The 18369-nt window shown below is 46.7% G+C and overlaps 1 protein-coding gene and 1 long non-coding RNA gene across 2 annotated transcripts in view; one reads left to right on the top strand and one right to left on the bottom strand.

Annotated features, from left to right (window-relative positions):
* Window positions 1–11991, top strand: part of LOC108918937 (potassium voltage-gated channel subfamily H member 4-like) — a 49390-nt gene extending 37399 nt beyond the window's left edge. Inside the window, exons 12-16 of the mRNA XM_018726585.1 lie at window positions 1440–1478; window positions 4666–5066; window positions 9197–9303; window positions 9600–9676; window positions 10733–11991. Of these exons, the coding sequence (XP_018582101.1) occupies window positions 1440–1478; window positions 4666–5066; window positions 9197–9303; window positions 9600–9676; window positions 10733–11680 (1572 nt within the window). The 3' untranslated portion in view covers window positions 11681–11991. The remainder of the gene's footprint in view (window positions 1–1439; window positions 1479–4665; window positions 5067–9196; window positions 9304–9599; window positions 9677–10732) is intronic.
* LOC108918947 (uncharacterized) lies at window positions 9355–11480 on the bottom strand. The gene is made up of 3 exons (XR_001964878.2): window positions 11412–11480; window positions 9566–9628; window positions 9355–9432 (listed from the first exon to the last, which is right to left on the bottom strand). It is a non-coding gene; the product is annotated as an uncharacterized LOC108918947 (long non-coding RNA).
* Window positions 11992–18369: the final 6378 nt, after the last annotated feature.

Here is an 18369-nt window from a genome sequence, read left to right as displayed (position 1 = left end):
TTTGTTTATCAAAACCTCAGTGTCCCCCATTGTGACAATTTGGACAGATTCAATGTGTGAATTTTTTCTGCCTCTTTCTCTCAGACCTGTGTGGAACGAGTCTCTTTCTGCAGAACATCTCCTGACGCTTGCATACCTCGCACTACTTACTTTTGCCATCCTGCTAAGACAGAGGATCTGAAGAGTCCCTTTGTTCATAATAGAAATATATTACAGAATTTGAAATGTAATGATGCTTATGAGGAAAACTCAAGATAAGCCACTCATCTGTCTCTGATACCGTTCCCATTACAGAATTCGCCAATTGTCACTGTGTAGGACCCTGATTTTACTGCTCCTCTCAAGCCGACAGGCACAAAAGAAATCATTCCCCTGCCATGGGATGTGTGTGGGAAATGGGTGCAAGTCACAAAGAAGCAACTTCTTCCGAATGCAGAGAGAATTCAAATTAAAGCTGACAGCTGACAGTCAGGCCACAATAGGCCTGCAAAAGGATGATGGCCTCGACTATTTTAAACTATAATTATTTTCTCTTTTCTCAGAAAATGCAGATCATCCAGAAGCATGATAATATGGTGTTTAGCGTTCAGGTCACCAGCAGTGATGTTCCGGATGCTTCCGTGTGCTGAGAATACCATGTGGCAATAGAAGACAAAGAAGGACTGTGTGAGAGTTGTGCAGACTTTCTGTCCCGCAGTAGAATGTGTTTGAGGGTCACTTTGCCACTCCTGGCAATCTCTCGGCTCTGTGTGTGACACCTCTTTGCCTGTAATAAAGCGAAACTCATTTGCAGGATTGCGACGGTACAACACTGGAGTGGACATCTTTTTTTTTTTTTTTTGGATCAACAGGTGTTCAAGGACTAGGACCTCCACAATGAAAAATAACGCAGCTCTACCAGGGCTCTCGAGAGTCTTTGACTTCTACTGAGCCATTTCATCCACACATCCTTTTCTGCATACTTTAGCTTGAATAAAACATAAACAAAATGGCTTGTGTTACAAGTGCAGCAGTAATGTGATGCTCCTTGCCTTCAGTTTCTTCATCGTCATCACTCTTACACCACAGGCCCCTTTGACAGAAAAATGTGGTCTTCCTGGGGTCACGCAGTGGGCTGTGAACCTCCCTCTGCGCTTTTGTGCTGCTTTTCCTTCCAGGCGGTAATTAGATGCTTGAAATTCGCCAAGTTCCCCTCAATGCAGCATAAGCTGAGCTTTTTGCTCTGCTGTCCACTTGGAACTGTTTGCATACAGAGCCCTTTACCACCAGGTAACAGCTCTGTCAGCTTTGGCAAAGGAGCTGTTTCACAATGAAAATGTGTTTAAACTGCTCATTTGTTGAGATGTAGCCTCAAACACCTGTGTATCGTTGTCTTCGTGTCCTTGTGCCCTTGTGTACACCATTTCTGCTCATCCAGTGCTCCTCCACTGTCTCTTCAGGGCTTGACAAGGTTTTCACGGTCGCCGAGGCTCCCCCACGTAAGTTATGCAGCAATGCTGTTGCTTTCATGTCCTTGTTTCCCCATTACATTTCCCTTTGTACTTCACACCCGATCTGAACTCATGGTGGCAACCAGTGACGAGTAATGCAACAACACTGGTTCCTCGTGTTATGAACACTTCAGCTGCAGTTTTTTTTTTTTTTTTGAAAGATGCAAACATTTCCTAGTTTGTTTAGTTAATTTAAGTGATATTTTCTTTACTGTTTGACTTTCCAAAACATATCTCTATTGTGGAGAGAAAATGCACCTCATTTGCTTATACAGACGTTAGCTGGAAGTAAAACACATTTAAGAATAGGAGCACAACAGGAGTGTGGGGCCATCTTCATTCCACTGTATTTACAGCTCCTGTTCTGGTGTTCCTTGGTGTTGGTGGTCAATATAAGTGATCAGAATGACAAATGTAATTGTAAAATCAAGCAAAAGTTCAGCACATGTGTGATTTATCATGGCTATAATTTCCATTCATACACCAGTGAAACCCAGCTGTACCTGTCCATCAAGCCATCAGACATGCTCTTGACAAAGCACCTTTCATGTTATCTCCTGTCCTTTGCAATGTCTGTTGATCTATATTGCACTCAGGAAGTATTTAGACCCCTTCACTTTTTACAATTATTTACCCATTTATACAGCTGGGTAATTTTACTGGAGCATTTTTAGGGTACTACAGTCAGAGGTGAGGCTTGAACCTGCGACTTTAGGGTCCAAAGGCAGTAGCTCCAACTACCACGCTGACAGCTATCCCTAAAACCTGAAATGTGTGGCTGGAACACACTCTTCCTGTCACTCACACACTAAAGTCATTTCCCTCATCAGTTTACACTCAATACTCCATGTCAAAGTGAAAACATGATTTTGGAAATTTATTATATTAATTAATTTACTATAGCACTTTAAAATGTAGCTCAGATGCATCCCATTTTTACTGATTATCTTTCAGATGTTTCTACACCTTGTTTGGAGTCAGCCTGTGGTAAATTCAATTGATTGGACCTGATCTGAAAAGGTGCAAACCTATCTGTAGAAGGCCCCACAGTTGTCAATGTGTACCAGAGCAAAAGCCAGGCCATGAGGTCAAAGGAGTTGCTTGCAGAGCTTAGAGACAGGATTGTGTTGAGGCACAGATCTGGGGAAGGCTGCAAAAAAATTCTGCAGCGCTGAAGGTTCCAAGGATGCAGTGGCCTTCATAATTCTTAAATAGAAGAAGTTGGGAACAACCACAACTCCTCCTAGAGCTGGCTGCCTGACTAAACTGAGCAATTGGGGGACAAGGGGCTTGGTAAGAGAGGTGACCCATGACTCAATGGTCACTCTGGCTGAGTTCCAGAGCTCCTGTGTGGGGATGGGAGAAACTTCCAGAAGGACAACAATCAATGCAACGCTCCATCAATCTGGGCTTTGTGGCGGAGTGGCCAGACGGAAGCCTCTCCTTAGTAAAAGACACATGAAAACCCTCTTAGTTTGCAGGAAAGCACCTAAATGGCTCTCAGACTGTGAGAAACAAGATTCTCTGGTCTGATAAAATCAAGATGGAATTGTTTGGCCTCAATTATAAGTGTCATGTTCAGGGGAACCAAACATCACTCATCACTTGTACAGTATCATCCCAAATGTGAAGCATGGTGGTGGCAGCATCATGTGTGGGGTTATTTTTCAGTGGCAGGGACTGGGAAAGTAGGGTCACTGGAAAGTTGAATGGAGGAAAATTGAGATATCCTTAATGAAATCCTGCTCCAGTTTCACTGTGGGCGGAAGGCTTGCCTTCCAACAGGACAATGAATCTAAGCACAAAGCAGATGACACAGGACTGGCTTAGAGACAACTCTATGAATGTCCTTGAGTGGCTCAGCCAAAGCCCGGACTTAAATCAAATCAAATATTTCTGGAGAAACCTGTAAATAGCTGTCCACCAATGGTCCCCATCCAAGCTGACAGAGCTTGAGAGGATCTGCAGAGAAGAATGGCAGAAAATCCCCAAATCCAGGTGTGCAAAGCTTGTCACACCATACCCAAGAAGACTCGAGGTTGTGCTGCAAAAGGTGCTTCAACTAAGTACTAAGTAAAGGCTCTGAATTCTTATATCAATGTAATATTTCACTTTTTTATTTTTAATAAATTTGCAAGAATTTCCAAAATTCTATTTTTGGTTTGTCATTCTGGAGTATTAAGTGTAGATTGTATATTAATGAGGGTAAAAAAAATTAAACTATTTTTTTCAACATAAAAAATGAGGAAGTAAAGGGGTCTGAATACACTGTATCGGTGTCTATAAAACAGATTACACCGTTAATGTAGGAGGGCTGTACTCTGTCACACACTGTATTTAGGATAGAGCAGACCACCGTGACCCTGCACTGGACAAGTGGTTATTGTCAGGGGCAGCTTTAAGCCAGCTGATCACAGCAAACCGCAGACTAGGGCTGCCTCCCTGAGTTTTAAAAAATAAGGAACGTCCCACAGAGAACTTGCTTGCGGGCAGGCGGGAGAGGGGCATAGAGCTTCGGGGTAAAGGAGCTTTTCTAAATTTAGTTGATCAAATCTTATCTAAGGTCAAACATGTTCCAAGATGGACTCAACATCCTTGCAATATTATCAATAGGATGTAATGAGCCAAAATTGTTTTGTTTTAATGCGTTTTGTGTCAAAATACAAGGTTATACAGTATATTAGATAATATACAATTTATAATATGCAATACATAAACTATCTACATTTAATAATATATTATATATACATAAATATACCCCTATTATTGGTAGGGTGGTGGTTGGCATTATTGCCTTTGGACCCAAAGGTTGCAGGTTTGATCCCCACCTCCAGTTGTAGTGCCCTTGAACAAGAGACTTACCCTAAATTGCTCCAGTAAAAATTAACTGTAGAAATGGGTAAATAATTGTAAGCTTGTAACTGTAATATTGTAAGTCGCTTTGGAGAAAAGTGTCAGCTACATGAATAAATATAAAGGAAATCTAAGGTATTGACATATATTCCAGATACCAGAGCAGTCATTTATGGAACTCTGGCTCATTGAACAGCACACAGCTATACATATTGTTCTACTTTTACATTTTACTACTTGAAAAAAAACTCAGAAACACTGCAGCTCTCGTAGCCTTTGTGAAGACCAGTAATAAATCATTCTGGCTCTCTCTCCTGCTCAGCATCGCATAGACCATGGCACCCACCCTGAGAGCAAGTTCCCGCCGATAGGTCAGATGGAGGACAAACACGAGGACTACTTCCACCTGTCCCCAACCTCCAGGTCTCGGAGGAATCTGATGGTTCCCACATTGAGCAGTCCTGTGCGCCGAACCTCCCTGGGGAGCCTCCTGGGTGACGAGCTACGCCAGTTCAATGTACTCCGCCGCTGCCGCTCGCCTGTCCGTGGTTGCCGGGCCCGTAGCCCCTCCCCCAGCCAGAGGCGCAAGGAGGAGAACCAGAACTACCCAAATCAGCGGCCCGCTAACACCCCCAATCACACCGAGGCTGGGAACGGTCGCAAACAATACAAGCTGTTCATTCCCTCGCTCAACTGCTTCGGCCCCCCGGACCTCAGTCCCAGGTACGGGGCAACTCCTCTAGGTGTGGGGCCAACTCTACTGCTGTAGGACCAGACTATGGTTCACTCTAAAATTTCGAGAGCAATAGATAGATACCATCCATCCATCCATCTTCCTCCGCTTTTATCCGGGGCCGGGTCGCGGGGGCAGCAGTCCGAGCAGAGTACTCCAGACTTCCCTCTCCCCGCACACCTCCTCCAGTTCCTCTGGGGGAACCCCAAGGCGTTCCCAGGCCAGCTGGGAGACGTAGTCTCTCCAACGTGTCCTGGGTCTGCCCCGAGGCCTCCTCCCAGTGGGACAAGCCCGGAGCACCTCCCCAGGGAGGCGTCCAGGAGGCATCCGGAACAGATGCCCGAGCCACCTCAACTGGCTCCTCTCGATGCGGAGGAGCAGCGGCTCTACTCCGAGCTCCTCCCCGGTGACTGAGCTCCTCACCCTATCCCTAAGGGTGCGCCCAGCCACTCTGCGGAGGAAACTCATTTCTGCCGCTTGTATCCGCGATCTCATTCTTTCGGTCATGATCCAGAGTTCATGACCATAGGTGAGGGTAGGAACGTTGATTGACCGGTAAATTGAGAGCTTCGCCTTACGACTCAGCTCCCTCTTCACCACAACAGACCGGTACAATGACCGCATTACTGCGGACGCCGCACCGATCCGCCTGTCAACCTGCCGCTCCATTTTTCCCTCACTCGTGAACAAGACCCCAAGATACCTAAACTCCTCCACTTGAGGGAGCAACTCCCCCCTAACCCGGAGGGAGCAATCCACCTTTTTCCGACTGAGAACCATGGCCTCGGATTTGGAGGTGCTGATTCTCATCCCCGCCGCTTCGCACTCGGCTGCAAACCTCCCCAGTGCACGCTGCAAGTCTTGACTTGATGAAGCCAACAGGACCACATCGTCCGCAAAAAGCAGAGACGAGATCTCGCGGCCACCAAAACAGACACCCTCCGTTCCCTGACTGCGCCTAGAAATTCTGTCCATAAAAATAATGAACAGAATCGGTGACAAAGGGCAGCCCTGGCGGAGTCCAACATGCACCGGGAACAGGTCTGACTTACTGCCGGCAATGCGAACCAAGCTCCTGCTCCGGTCATACAGGGAACGAACAGCCTGTAGCAACGAGCCCCGAACCCCATAATCCCGAAGCACCCCCCACAGGATGCCACGAGGGACACGGTCGAATGCCTTCTCCAGGTCCACAAAACACATATGGACTGGTTGGGCAAACTCCCACGAACCCTCCAACACCCTAGTGAGGGTATAGAGCTGGTCCAGTGTTCCACGGCCAGGGCAAAAACCGCATTGCTCCTCCTGGATCCGAGGTTCGACTATCGGTCGGATTCTCCTTTCCAGTACCCTGGCATAGACTTTCCCAGGGAGGCTAAGGAGTGTGATCCCCCTGTAGTTGGAACACAATCTCCGGTCCCCCTTCTTAAAAAGAGGGACCACCACCCCGGTCTGCCAGTCCAGAGGCACCGTTCTCGAACTCCACGCGATGCTGCAGAGGCGTGTCAGCCAAGACAGCCCCACAACATCCAGAGACTTGAGAAACTCGGGGCGGATCTCATCCACCCCCGGAGCCTTGCCACCGAGGAGTTTTTTGACTACCTCAGCAACTTCAGCCAGGGTAATGGACGAGTCCCCCTCCGAGTTCCCAGCCTCAGCTTCCTCTACGGAAGGCGTGTCGGAGGGATTGAGGAGATCCTCAAGGTACTCCTTCCACCGGCCGAGAACATCCTCAGCTGAGGTCAGCAGCGCACCACTTCCACTGTAAACAGTGTTCGTGGAACACCGCTTCCCCCCTCTGAGTCGCCGGACGGTTTGCCAGAATCTCTTTGAGGCCGACCGAAAGTCTTCCTCCATGGCCTCACCGAACTCCTCCCAAGCCCGAGTTTTTGCCGCGGCGACTGCCAGAGCCGCGCTCCGTTTGGCCCATCGGTACCCGTCAGCTGCTTCAGGAGTCCCATGAGCCAGCTAGGCCCGATAGAACTCCTTCTTCAGCTTGACGGCATCCCTTACTTCCGGTGTCCACCACCGTGTTCGGGGATTGCCGCCGCGACAGGCACCGGAGACCTTATGGCCGCAGCTCCGAACCGCCGCACCGACAATGGAGGAGCGGAACATAGTCCATTCAGACTCAATGTCCCCCACCTCCCTCGGGACCTGGTTGAAGCTCTGTCGGAGGTGGGAGTTGAAGACCTCTCTGACAGGGGCCTCCGCCAAACGTTCCCAACAGACCCTCACTATGCGTTTGGGCCTGCCAGGTCTGTCCAGCTTTTTCCCCTGCCATCGAATCCAACTCACCACCAGGTGGTGATCAGTTGACAGCTCAGCCCCTCTCTTCACCCGAGTGTCCAAGACATATGGCCGAAGGTCAGAAGAAACGACTACAAAGTCGATCATCGACCTCCGACCTAGGGTGTCCTGGTGCCAAGTGCACTGATGGACACCCTTATGCATGAACATGGTGTTCGTTATGGATAAACCGCGACTAGCACAGAAATCCAATAACAACTCACCGCTCGGGTTCAGATCAGGGAGGCCGTTCCTCCCAATCACGCCCCTCCAGGTATCACTGTCGCTGCCCACGTGGGCATTAAAGTCCCCCAGTAGAACGACAGAGTCCCCAGTGGGAGCGCTTTCCAGCACGCCCCCCAGGGACTCTAAAAAGACCGGGTACTCTACACTGCCGCTAGGCGCATAAGCACAAACGACAGTGAGAGACCGTTCCCTGACCCGAAGGCGTAGGGAAATGACCCTCTCATTCACCGGGGTAGACTCCAACACATGGCAGCTGAACTGGGGGGCTATTAATAAGCCCACACCAGCCCGCCGCCTCTCACCTTGGGCAACGCCAGAATAGTGGAGAGTCCACCCTCGATCGAGTAGAGTGGTTCCAGAACCCAAGCTGTGAGTGGAAGTGAGCCCGACTATATCTAGACGGTATCTCTCAACTTCCCGCACCAGCTCAGGCTCCTTCCCCGCCAGTGACGTGACATTCCAAGTCCCAAAAACCAGAGTTGGCGCCCGAGGTTTGGGTCGGCCGGGCACTCGGCCCCGACCACCACCCAAATCACAATGCACCGGCCCCTTACGGTTTCTCCGGCAGGTGGTGAGCCCACCGAAGAGCGGCTCCACGTTGTGGCTTCGGGCTGAGCCCGGCCAGGCCCCGTGGGCATAGACCTGGCCACCAGGCGCTCGCATGCGAGCCCCCCCCCCCAGGCCTGGCTCCAGGGTGGGGCCCCGGTGACCCCATACCGGGCGGGGTAAACGGACGCCTTGATTTTTCCGTCATAAGGGGTTTTTGAACCGCGCTTTGTCTCGTCTGTCATCCAGGACCTGTCTGCCATGGGAGACCCTACCAGGGGCATGTAGCCCCAGACAACATAGCTCCTGGACTCATTCAGGCACTCAAACCCCTCCACCACGATAAGGTGGCGGTTCACGGAGGAGATAGATAGATACTTTTTGTACAAAAAGAATGAAGTATATTTTAATAAACCAAAGGGAATACTTTCCCGCATCAGCCGTCCCCTAAATTAAAAAGTACACAGTATGTACTGTATACATGTCATATTCTAGTCAGTAACTCTGAGCACATTGTTTGTATACAGGACAGCATAGCCCCTCAACCAAACTGGATACATCTTTTATATCTATGGTACTCTATTCATTGTACATTGTACAGTACATGTGATACAGTACTCGGGTATTGCACTGCAGTCTATTGAAGTCCATTTAGTGTAAAAGGCTCATTTAAACACTGACTGAAAGGCTTGTATTGTTATTGGTTTGTTTATTGCACACATTTTGATATATAACATGACATTCGAAGCCTTGAGCTCCATGTACCAAAGAGTGCCTTCTTGGAGTGCTGGGTAACACGAGGTTAACTGGACTTTGTAACATCAGCCACACTTGCACAGGTAAGCCTCTCTTCAGGCTGTAAAAGGAGCAGGTTGGACTCAGCCCAGTGAGCCCAGACAATGGACACAGAGCAGCTGCAATGAGAGGCCAGCAGCTCCAAGGACTGCTTTCGGGCTCTCTGAGTTCAAGCTGCCCATCGGAGCCGCATGTGTCCCCTGCCTTTGCTAACCGCAACTCCACCTTGTCCTCCCCTGCGCAGAGTTGTTGATGGGATTGAAGACAACGGGCAGACATTTCACTTCGGTACGGAACGGAGTGGCGACAAAGCCAGTGGGGACCTCCTGGTGGACAGCAGCCAAGCTGCAGGTAAGCTGAGACTGTGCAGCTGCTCAGCTCTCGGTAAACTTAAGTTATCGGTGCACCTGGAGCCCGGACCCTGCACTGTGGCGCCGTGCCTCGGAGCACTGAACTGTCGCTTAAATTCTCTTGATGGCTCTTTCCGTTCCACGTCAGCATGCCATGGATGTGAGACAGGAAGTGAACCACAAGAGGAATGCTTCTTCCAATGGTTTAAATAATGTAGTACCAACAGAAGGTTGGGGTTGGCAGAAAGTCCCATGCACTTTACCTTAATCCTCCCCTTGTCTTGTGACGCCTTGCAGACACCAGTCAGATGACTGCCACGCTACTCCTGGAGACGGAAGAGGTGAGAGAAAGCGTCTGTCAACTCAACAAAGAGGTACATAGGGGCATCCTTTGGAGCAGCATCATCACATAAGCAAATGACACACAAATCATAAGATCTGTTCTTTCCTAAGGGTTTAGCACTCAGGGATTGAGAGTGAGCAAATCCTGGGAAACGCAAGGGAGAGGGGAAAGTCTGCGTTTCTCTTGATAATTCCTGGGGGTACCTATCACAGACCACTGATCTCTTCTAAAAAGGGTTGGGTGTTTAGGGTTTCTGTTTCTGTCTTTCAGAAAATCTTTTGTAATAGCACATTATTCTGTATTATTTAGTGTGTATGTGATGCACCCTAATAATATGTGAGTGAGTCATCATTACAGGGCATTGTTAGGTCTCTAGATCAGTCCTGAAAAAGTACTTTATGATTTACTGGATGTAGAAGGACGACAGAGTCTGAAAGAATCGGGTGGTGATTTAGCGCACGTGTAATTCTCCTGGAATGCAGCCCAAGGAGGAGTGCTGACACAGGGATGTTTATAAAAAGCCGTTTTGGCCCCTGTCCCTTCCCTTGCCCATCGTCTTCCTCCTGTACTCTGCTTTCCCTCTTTCTCTCTCTGTCTATTTCTTCCTCTAGCCCTCCCTCTGGGGTTTCGGTTTGCTAAAAATGGGCCATTCCTGACATAGTTCTAGAGTGCCAGGTGGAGGACTGCTTAGGGGTGGGATTTTGGGAGTGTGGACAAGAGAAAGTGCTGCCATGCTTAAAATACGAGCTAGATAGTATTGAATGAGGTTCAGCAAGTGCAAAAGGCAGAGTTCAGTTGAAAAAGATTTACTGCATGACAGATAGGTGTACTAGTATGTCCTTTGGTTGCCTCGTGTAATTCACAGTGACTTCAATGTTTAACATGGATCTTCCACAGTACTTCCACATTCATACTGAAAGTCCTTCGATAATAGGAAGTGGGTCTCAATAGAAAATAGGTCTATTACGTAGATGTGGAATAAGGGATGCCCAGTCACTGACGAAATCCCTGCTCATCCATCCTCCTTTCACTCCTTCCATAAAGATTTATGAGAAATGTCTTATCTCCCCTGTATTCCTTGCTTTAGATGAGCCAGTTGAACCAGGAAGTGTCACAGCTAACCAAGGAGCTTCACCACATGATACACTTTCTGCAGGCCCACATGGCTGTGCAACACTACACCTCGACCCTTTCCACGTACCCTTACGGGGTGCATATGGTCTCCAACCCTCCGGCCAGCGGCAGCATGGCCTACAATGTAGCACCTGGCCTCCATTTGCACCACGAACCCGTGAGCCTGGAGCCCCTGGGGTATCATGTTGGAAGCACGTGGAGCTACGGAGGATCCCACGGGAGCACCAGCCAATCCCCAGGAATAGTCATGTGCCAACAAGTGGAGGTGGAGAACTGCCACTTGGTAGAACACCTGCACCACTTGTCAAGCCCCAGGTCTTGCCTGAAAACACCATGCTTTACCCCTGGTCCTACTCCACAGGCAGGGCATGGAGTGAGCACCGCTGCCCTTGGTAGCATCCCTGTGAACCTCAGTCATTCCCACCTGAGCCTTGCTCACCAGCCCCCTGTCAGCTATAACACCAACCCGACTTCTGTCCACTCCTCCCTAACAGAGCCTGGTGGGTACCCCCACATTCATCTGTCCACAATACCGCTGTTGCACTCTGTAGGCTCTAAGGAAAGTGGCCAAGGGGCAAGTTCGGGCCCTGTTCACCTCCTGGACACGTGCAACCCCTCGGACGCTCACCCACCTTGCTCTTCTCTGTCAGGATCCACCCCTGTCCTGAGTCAGTCATCAGTCACCTCCCAGGACTCTAGCCCATCCAGGCAGGACACCTGTGACACGGATCCTTCATTGGGTGACTCTGCTGGAATTGAACATATCAGCATGGAGTGCCTGCTGAGTGAGCAAGGGTCTCTCGAGAGGAGGGACAGTGAGACCCCAAAGTCGCGGCGCTCCAGCATTGGCATTCAGACATTAGACACGGAGCCCTTCTGGAGTCTGGACATTACTGACTAGCTGCATTAGGACAGGGCCTGCTCTTCATCCTTGACCTCCAGTTGGACCTTGGGAACCAAGGAGTTTACATCTCTGACAGGCATTGTTCCAGCCTTTAAAAATGTGCTCTTTTCTAATGTTCACTGGGTTTTTTGATCTTGGTTCAGGTAGAACTGCAGCTCCTCTATGCAAAAGCATCTTAATTACACCACCCACTTACATTGTTCTATATATCTGTATAGGTTAAATACAAAGAAAGAGGAATTTGTGTCTCATCTGATTATCCGGTATCTAGAGATGCACGCAATCGGTAACATCTGGGACACTAAGTACTGTCTATGCTACCTAGTGGAAACAAATGTCTGCATTTAGTGTTTTAATTGTCTGCAGGTGTAAATGAAGAGGAAACCGTTGAAGCTTTTTTCGAAAAGACACTTTACATCCATTTAGCTCTAATGAAATGAATTGTTCGTAGTCGGTGCATTTCAGTGGCAGTCTTTGAATCAGAATCAGAATCAGAACGAGCTTTATTGCCTTTGATGCACCAAAGTACTTCATTTAAAAATAAAAAGGAATAAATGATCCCACAACTGAAATGCTGGACAGCTTTCTGAGCCAGAGAAGAGAATGTGAAACAGTTACAGCCACCCTCCTCACATCTGCCTCCTTGCCCCTTTGTACAGCTCGCCTCAACTGTATCGCACAAACGCTCTTTATTAATGTTATCTTTCCTATGCCGTGGTAAAGATTCTCGTTTTTCCTAAGGAAAAGGTGTCCATCTGAAATTTGTTTACGTTGTAAAGCGCCACGAATGTACGGAGAACATTAACCAGGGTGTTCAGCAAGCAGTCGCCTTTTATCAGCACACACTTTTTTACAGTAGCTACATGAATTTGATAAAGAAGCCGTTTGCCTTCTTAACAGATGTTATACAAATCTGTTGAACGCTTCTCACTGAGAAGTGATCTAGCACATGGTGGGTTTCCCTTTATTACTGGGCACACCGGACTTCCCAATGAGCGGCTCGGACCGCTTAATGTCAGAATGCCGTACGGCTACCGCATTTTCACCAGCAAACCCGCGGTGAATCCCGAAACTGGACGTGCGGATGGCGCCGCTAAGATACTTCAGCACACATTACATGTCAAACTGGTGCTGGATACTTTACATCGTTTCTCTCCCTCATTGGGACTCAGCTCTCGCTGCCATATCCTGTAAACACGTGCGTTATTTGTTGTAAAATTTGCGTTATGTCAACACTTTAGTTATACATCAAGTGTTACGTCAGTCAGCTCCCGCTCCGTAGTGCTTGTCTTTTTTGTGCTGACTGCTCTGCCTGTCCAGCATGCTGTGCTCGCGTCCCACCATTAAGGCACATTGCTGCCCAAGCATGAATCCTGTCCCGACTGGGCGTCGTGTGATGCATTGGACGCATCCTCTTTTACGAATTCAGATCGGTGGTGGTCGTGTACTTTCACAGCCTTTCGGTGGCTAAAGATGTGGTGCCATGTGAGCGTGGAAGTGTAGCTCATTCAAGGGCAGCGAGCGGTCAAGACGCCTAATAAATCACCCCGTAATCTGTCAGCTCGACGAGTTCCTTTTTTCCACAGAGCGTTGGTACACGCGTGCCATTTCAGGGGATGTGCGCTGCTTTAATGCAAAGTCGTTCTTGGTCATGATCTCCTGCAAAAAACACCCTATTTAGCGTCTAGGATACGACACACACTCTGACCGGCCTCTCAGTATGATCGCTACATATATACCAGGCTGCGGTGCAGAAAACTGCTACTGTACTTCGGTAAAACCTTAGCTGTCCAATTACAGTTTCGTAAAACAATAAACACACTTTTCATTTTCCCCCTAAACGATCCCATATAATTTTCATATCACCTAAACACAACGGCCTCACATAATGGCTGTTCAAAACAGTGTTTAAGCACTCTGGAATTTCCTTTGTGTCCTGCATACCGTTGATTCAGCAGCACAACAAAGTCTCATAAACAACTCAGCTGGAGTTAGACAGACATGCATTGTTTCCTCCACTTTTTTCGTTGTGTTGGGCACAAGAAATACAGCAGCTGGTTAAACATGGGCCTCTCCAAGTAGAGCTCTACCAAAAGCGGCCTTCGGCAAACAGCGTAAAAAATGGTTGCAGGCCAATTTGGTGAATGTGGGAAGGCAGTGCCAGTGACAAAGTGTCATGTGTTTTGTTACATTTGCCTCGACAAGACAGAATTTTAGTAATATGGTATTTCATTTGCCATGTAATTATTTAAAAACACAAAAATAGTCATAAAATACATAAAAAAAACAAAACGTTCCTTTGTTGTGCAAATGCGAAATTCAGCAAGTATTTGTCTAGTTCAATAGTTAGAGTTATCTTACCATGTGTAGGTTTCTTAATAAAATTATTTACATATCAAACCTTTATTTAATTGCCAACAAAATATTAAGCAAAGAAAGCAGAAATTAGATATACTGTATGTACTGTATGTATTTCACATAAATCAGTTTGCAGTGCAGTTTCTGGAATGATCTTTAAATGTCGTTTGGTACAACAATAATAGTCAAAGCGTGAACCATACTGAAATAATGTTACCCTCCAAACGATATTTTAACTGCTATTAGCAGACACTGAATTAATAAAAAAACAAAGAGATTACTCGGTTATTGTGAAGGTGTGTTACTTCAGCAAACTGCTGAACAGAAGTCATTACCGCAGTGCCGCGTGTCCGCGCACTGTTTTACAGCAGCCGAAGAGGGTCCGCACAGGAGTTATTAATGCCATGGAGGCGTCTACAAATCAACACACGTGTCTGACTTTCGCCGCTCACCCATCTCATCTTCACTGGTCCCCAGTAAAAGCTGCCAGCATCCCCTAGGTTCACAGCCCCACCTGTAGCTTTGTATTAATGGGGGGAACTTCTTGCACGACAAGTACCTTTTAATTCCTCCTCAAAAGCTCGCCATGGAAAATAAGCCTGTGCGCTATAGTGCACTCCGCAGACATTGTAGAGAGGAGAGAACCTTACCGTAAGGTGTCGTGTGCGTGCACAAAAGCAGTAGCTGATAGCCTCAATGCATGGAATGACCTCAATTATGAGAAAAATGTGTCCCTTGCTGTACAACGCAAATACTCATCTTTCAGTACTATCAACTCTTGATACGTCTGCATACTTGACACATTCTCATCTATTCCATGAACCAGAGTGTAGTGCTTGTACCTTCGGAATGTATTACTAACAATTACCTTCGATGTAATAGTTTTTGTACGAAAAGGGGTATAAGCAAGTAGGGCTACAGCGTAAGTAATTGTTAGTCCCACATGGTTGCACAGAAATTCGCATGAAATTTGCAATCATTACTCTGAATGTTCCTCACTATCCTGTAGCTTTCAAGCATGCTGAATGAAATGTAACATTAATTATGATAACAAATTAAAAATGTACTTTGTTATTAAGCTGTGGCTCCTTTATTTATAGTTCAGCCAAGGACATTGGGAGGCTGCCGTTCTTATCCGGTCGATTCCTTTAGGTCACATTCTACCAAAGTCAACAGTCCCCCCGTAGACAGCTGCATCAGAAGCAGATTCTGTTACTACCTCGTCCTTTCAGGGGAGCCCCAGGGACAGCGGGTTGGACTCTGTGCCAACACAGCGATCGTCACATTTGTGTCTGGAGGTCAAAGTGTCTTGAACTCTGGGCTCCTTGATCCTGATTCCATCCATTCATTATCCTGAACTGCTTGTCCAGTGCAGGGCCATGTGGTCCAGAGCCCATCCCAGAAGCACAGAGTCAGAGGCTGCATCACAGTGAGTGAAGTCTCTGTCTCTGTCTCTGTCTCATGCCCACAGGGGCCCCCCTTACACAAGGAGAAGATGCACCTCACACCTTGCAGACTGAGAGAGGTTTGAACCCAAACAGGTCACCAGTCCACCTTGTGCTCCTAATCTATCCCCCAATCAAGTGTCGTTCAATGAAAAGGGAGCCTGACTCACCTAAGGCCCTTGAACGGTTGCGAGGATTGCAATGAGAGCTTGAGTTGCTGGAAACAAAGTGGCTGATGAGGAGCACCATGGGAAACACCGCAGTACTGCAGGGGATGCATACGGCTGCAGGAAACAGCTGGAATGGAGCGCACATTCCCAAAAGTATTTTCACTTTAAAAATGCCACTAGTATCACATGTGCCTCCAACGGGGCAAGGCCTGTCAAGTAGCTCCATATCTGGCCTAAATACTAGGTTTGCAAGAGTGTAAAAAAAAAATAATGCTTGCAAGTATGTCAGATATAATTGCTCGGAGGCAGGGCAAGAGAGGAAATGAACATGTGCTCCCTGTAATTTAGCCTAAGAGGCCCCAACTGCGTACGGTGCTCTGCGAAGGTCCTTCATCACACCCCCTGCTGCCCGTAAGCAGCACTGATAGCCTTTCAGTACATCCTAGAGCACTGGGTCAACATGTGATGAAAAGGCGGCATCTGAATGGACTCGTGTCGCACTTTCCTCTCCCTCACCATTGCTTCTCAGTCGTTCTGAAGATTGTTTTATCAAGAATTGCCAAGAGGGTTGGGGGGCAGTTGGGTTACTTTACAGCTTTAATAACCAATATAGTTACTGTAGCAATTTAATGTCCAGCTGGCGTTTTATTTAGATGTTCATCATGTACATATTATTCCTGTAAACAAGACAATTTCCAATCATTACTTATTAACCTTTGATCTATACCTGCCAGTGTCGTCCGAGCACAGTAAGACCAAAATCGTGCAGCATGTTGATGGAAATACTACTGCTAAAATTGTTGATTATGAAAGCTCTGATTTTGGAACTAGCGAAGATATTGATCAAAATAGCTTTAGATTATAGTACAGTGGTAAAATTGGCCCTAGACTCTGCGGCTCCACCAAAAACCAAACTTATTCGAACTGTAAGAAACTCGCCGTGGTTCAACGAATCAACTCGTGCAATAAAGTTAGAATGTTGTAAATTAGAGCGTAAATGGCGTTCAACTAAATTAAACGTTTATTATGCAGCCTGGTCCGAACGCAAAGTTAATTGATGAAAATCAGAAGACCCCTCGCTTCCTGTTTAATACCATCGCTTACTTAAACTGGTAAACACAAAGATAATGTATTTCTGCTACATTACTAATGATGAATTTATGTCGTTTTTCAATAATAAATTAGAGAATATCCGCAAATCCATGGTACCCTCTAGTTCGGTCTTAGCCAGCATAAGCACTTCTGATGATGATAATATTAGCTGTCTGCACCACCTCAGTAGCTTCGACGTAATAACTGTAGAGGAAATTACCGTATTAATTTGCTCTATGAAAGGTACTACCTGTCCTTTAGACCCAGTCCCCACTAAATTACTGAAAGCCGCAGTTTCCATGCTTGCAGAACCTATTGTTAATATTGTTAATACGTCGTTACTAAATGGCTGTGTTCCAAAAGGTCTTAAAATCACCATTATTAGACCTCTACTAAAGAAATCGGATCTGGACTGTAATAACCCATGTAATTACAGACCCATCTCCAATCTACCATTTTTATCCAAAATTCTAAAAAAGATCATAGCTTCCCAAATGGTAAAATATCTTAATCATCATAATATATTTGAAAATATATTTCAGTCTGGTTTCCACACTGGTCACAGCAGTGAAACAGCGCTCACACGTGTTGTTAATGATATTCTCATTTCTTCTGATGCTGCTCAGATCTGGTCACTGGCCCTTAGACCCCCAGAGGTTTTTTTCGCCCTCAACTTTCAGTTGGGAGTTTTTGTTCCTTCCCTCCGTGGCCAGTAGGCATATTTATAGCTCTATAAAAGTACTGTATTATGGTATTCATTAGTCAGCTGTCTTCTTTGTTTCTTTATCTGATGTATTTGTTTCTTTGCCTTATGCTTGTGTTAAAGTGCTGTGTCACTGCGTGAGAAAAGCTCTATAAAAATACATTGAATTGAACTGAACTGAATTTATATTATGTTTCTGATCCTTTTGCAAAACTCTGAGTCACTGTGTGAGAAGAGCAGTTTTATTATTTTAGTAGTAAAATATTGATCATCCCCAGATAAGCCTTAACACAGCCGCTACTCCGGCATTTATTGTGAATGTTTGTTTGTGTACCTTATTAAAAAAATCAGTAGGAGGTTATCAGGATTCATCTATCCTGTGTTTTATGCACCGACTCGAGCGATGAACATCGGTGCATCAAGAGGAAAGTAAACTAGGTTTGTCTTTTTCTCTTAATGTAATTAACACATTGTATTTTCGCTGAGATGTACGTCGCTTTGGAGAAAAGTGCCTGCTAAATGAATAAATGTAATGTAAATGTAAAATAAACTGGAACTGAGATTGACGTTGTCATACACGGGCTGACGGGACACTTAACATGATGCTTCACGAGGCTCCATTTCAAAGGCCAACCGCTTGTTTGATCGCCATGGCTACTGTGCGCCCTGGATCCTTTTAGGGGGCAACTGGAGCAAAAATTCATGGACCATCATGGAGTACATGGCCTGCGGCGACACACGAGAGCCCATCTGGCTCTGCAAGTGACCAGGAGTCTGCGGGAAATGAGGAGACCTGTGGTTCATAATCACTAAAAACAATCATTACAGCAGCTATGCAGAACTGACAACATATAGGCTCACGAATAAACAAGATCACCAAAGGCACGAAAACCCAACACAAGCTGAAAAGAGAAGCAA

Source organism: Scleropages formosus, chromosome 20, assembly GCF_900964775.1.
Source record: "Scleropages formosus chromosome 20, fSclFor1.1, whole genome shotgun sequence".
Lineage (NCBI taxonomy): Eukaryota > Metazoa > Chordata > Actinopteri > Osteoglossiformes > Osteoglossidae > Scleropages > Scleropages formosus.
Note: the sequence above shows the minus strand (reverse complement) of the source record. Positions and strands in the feature narration are given on the sequence as shown.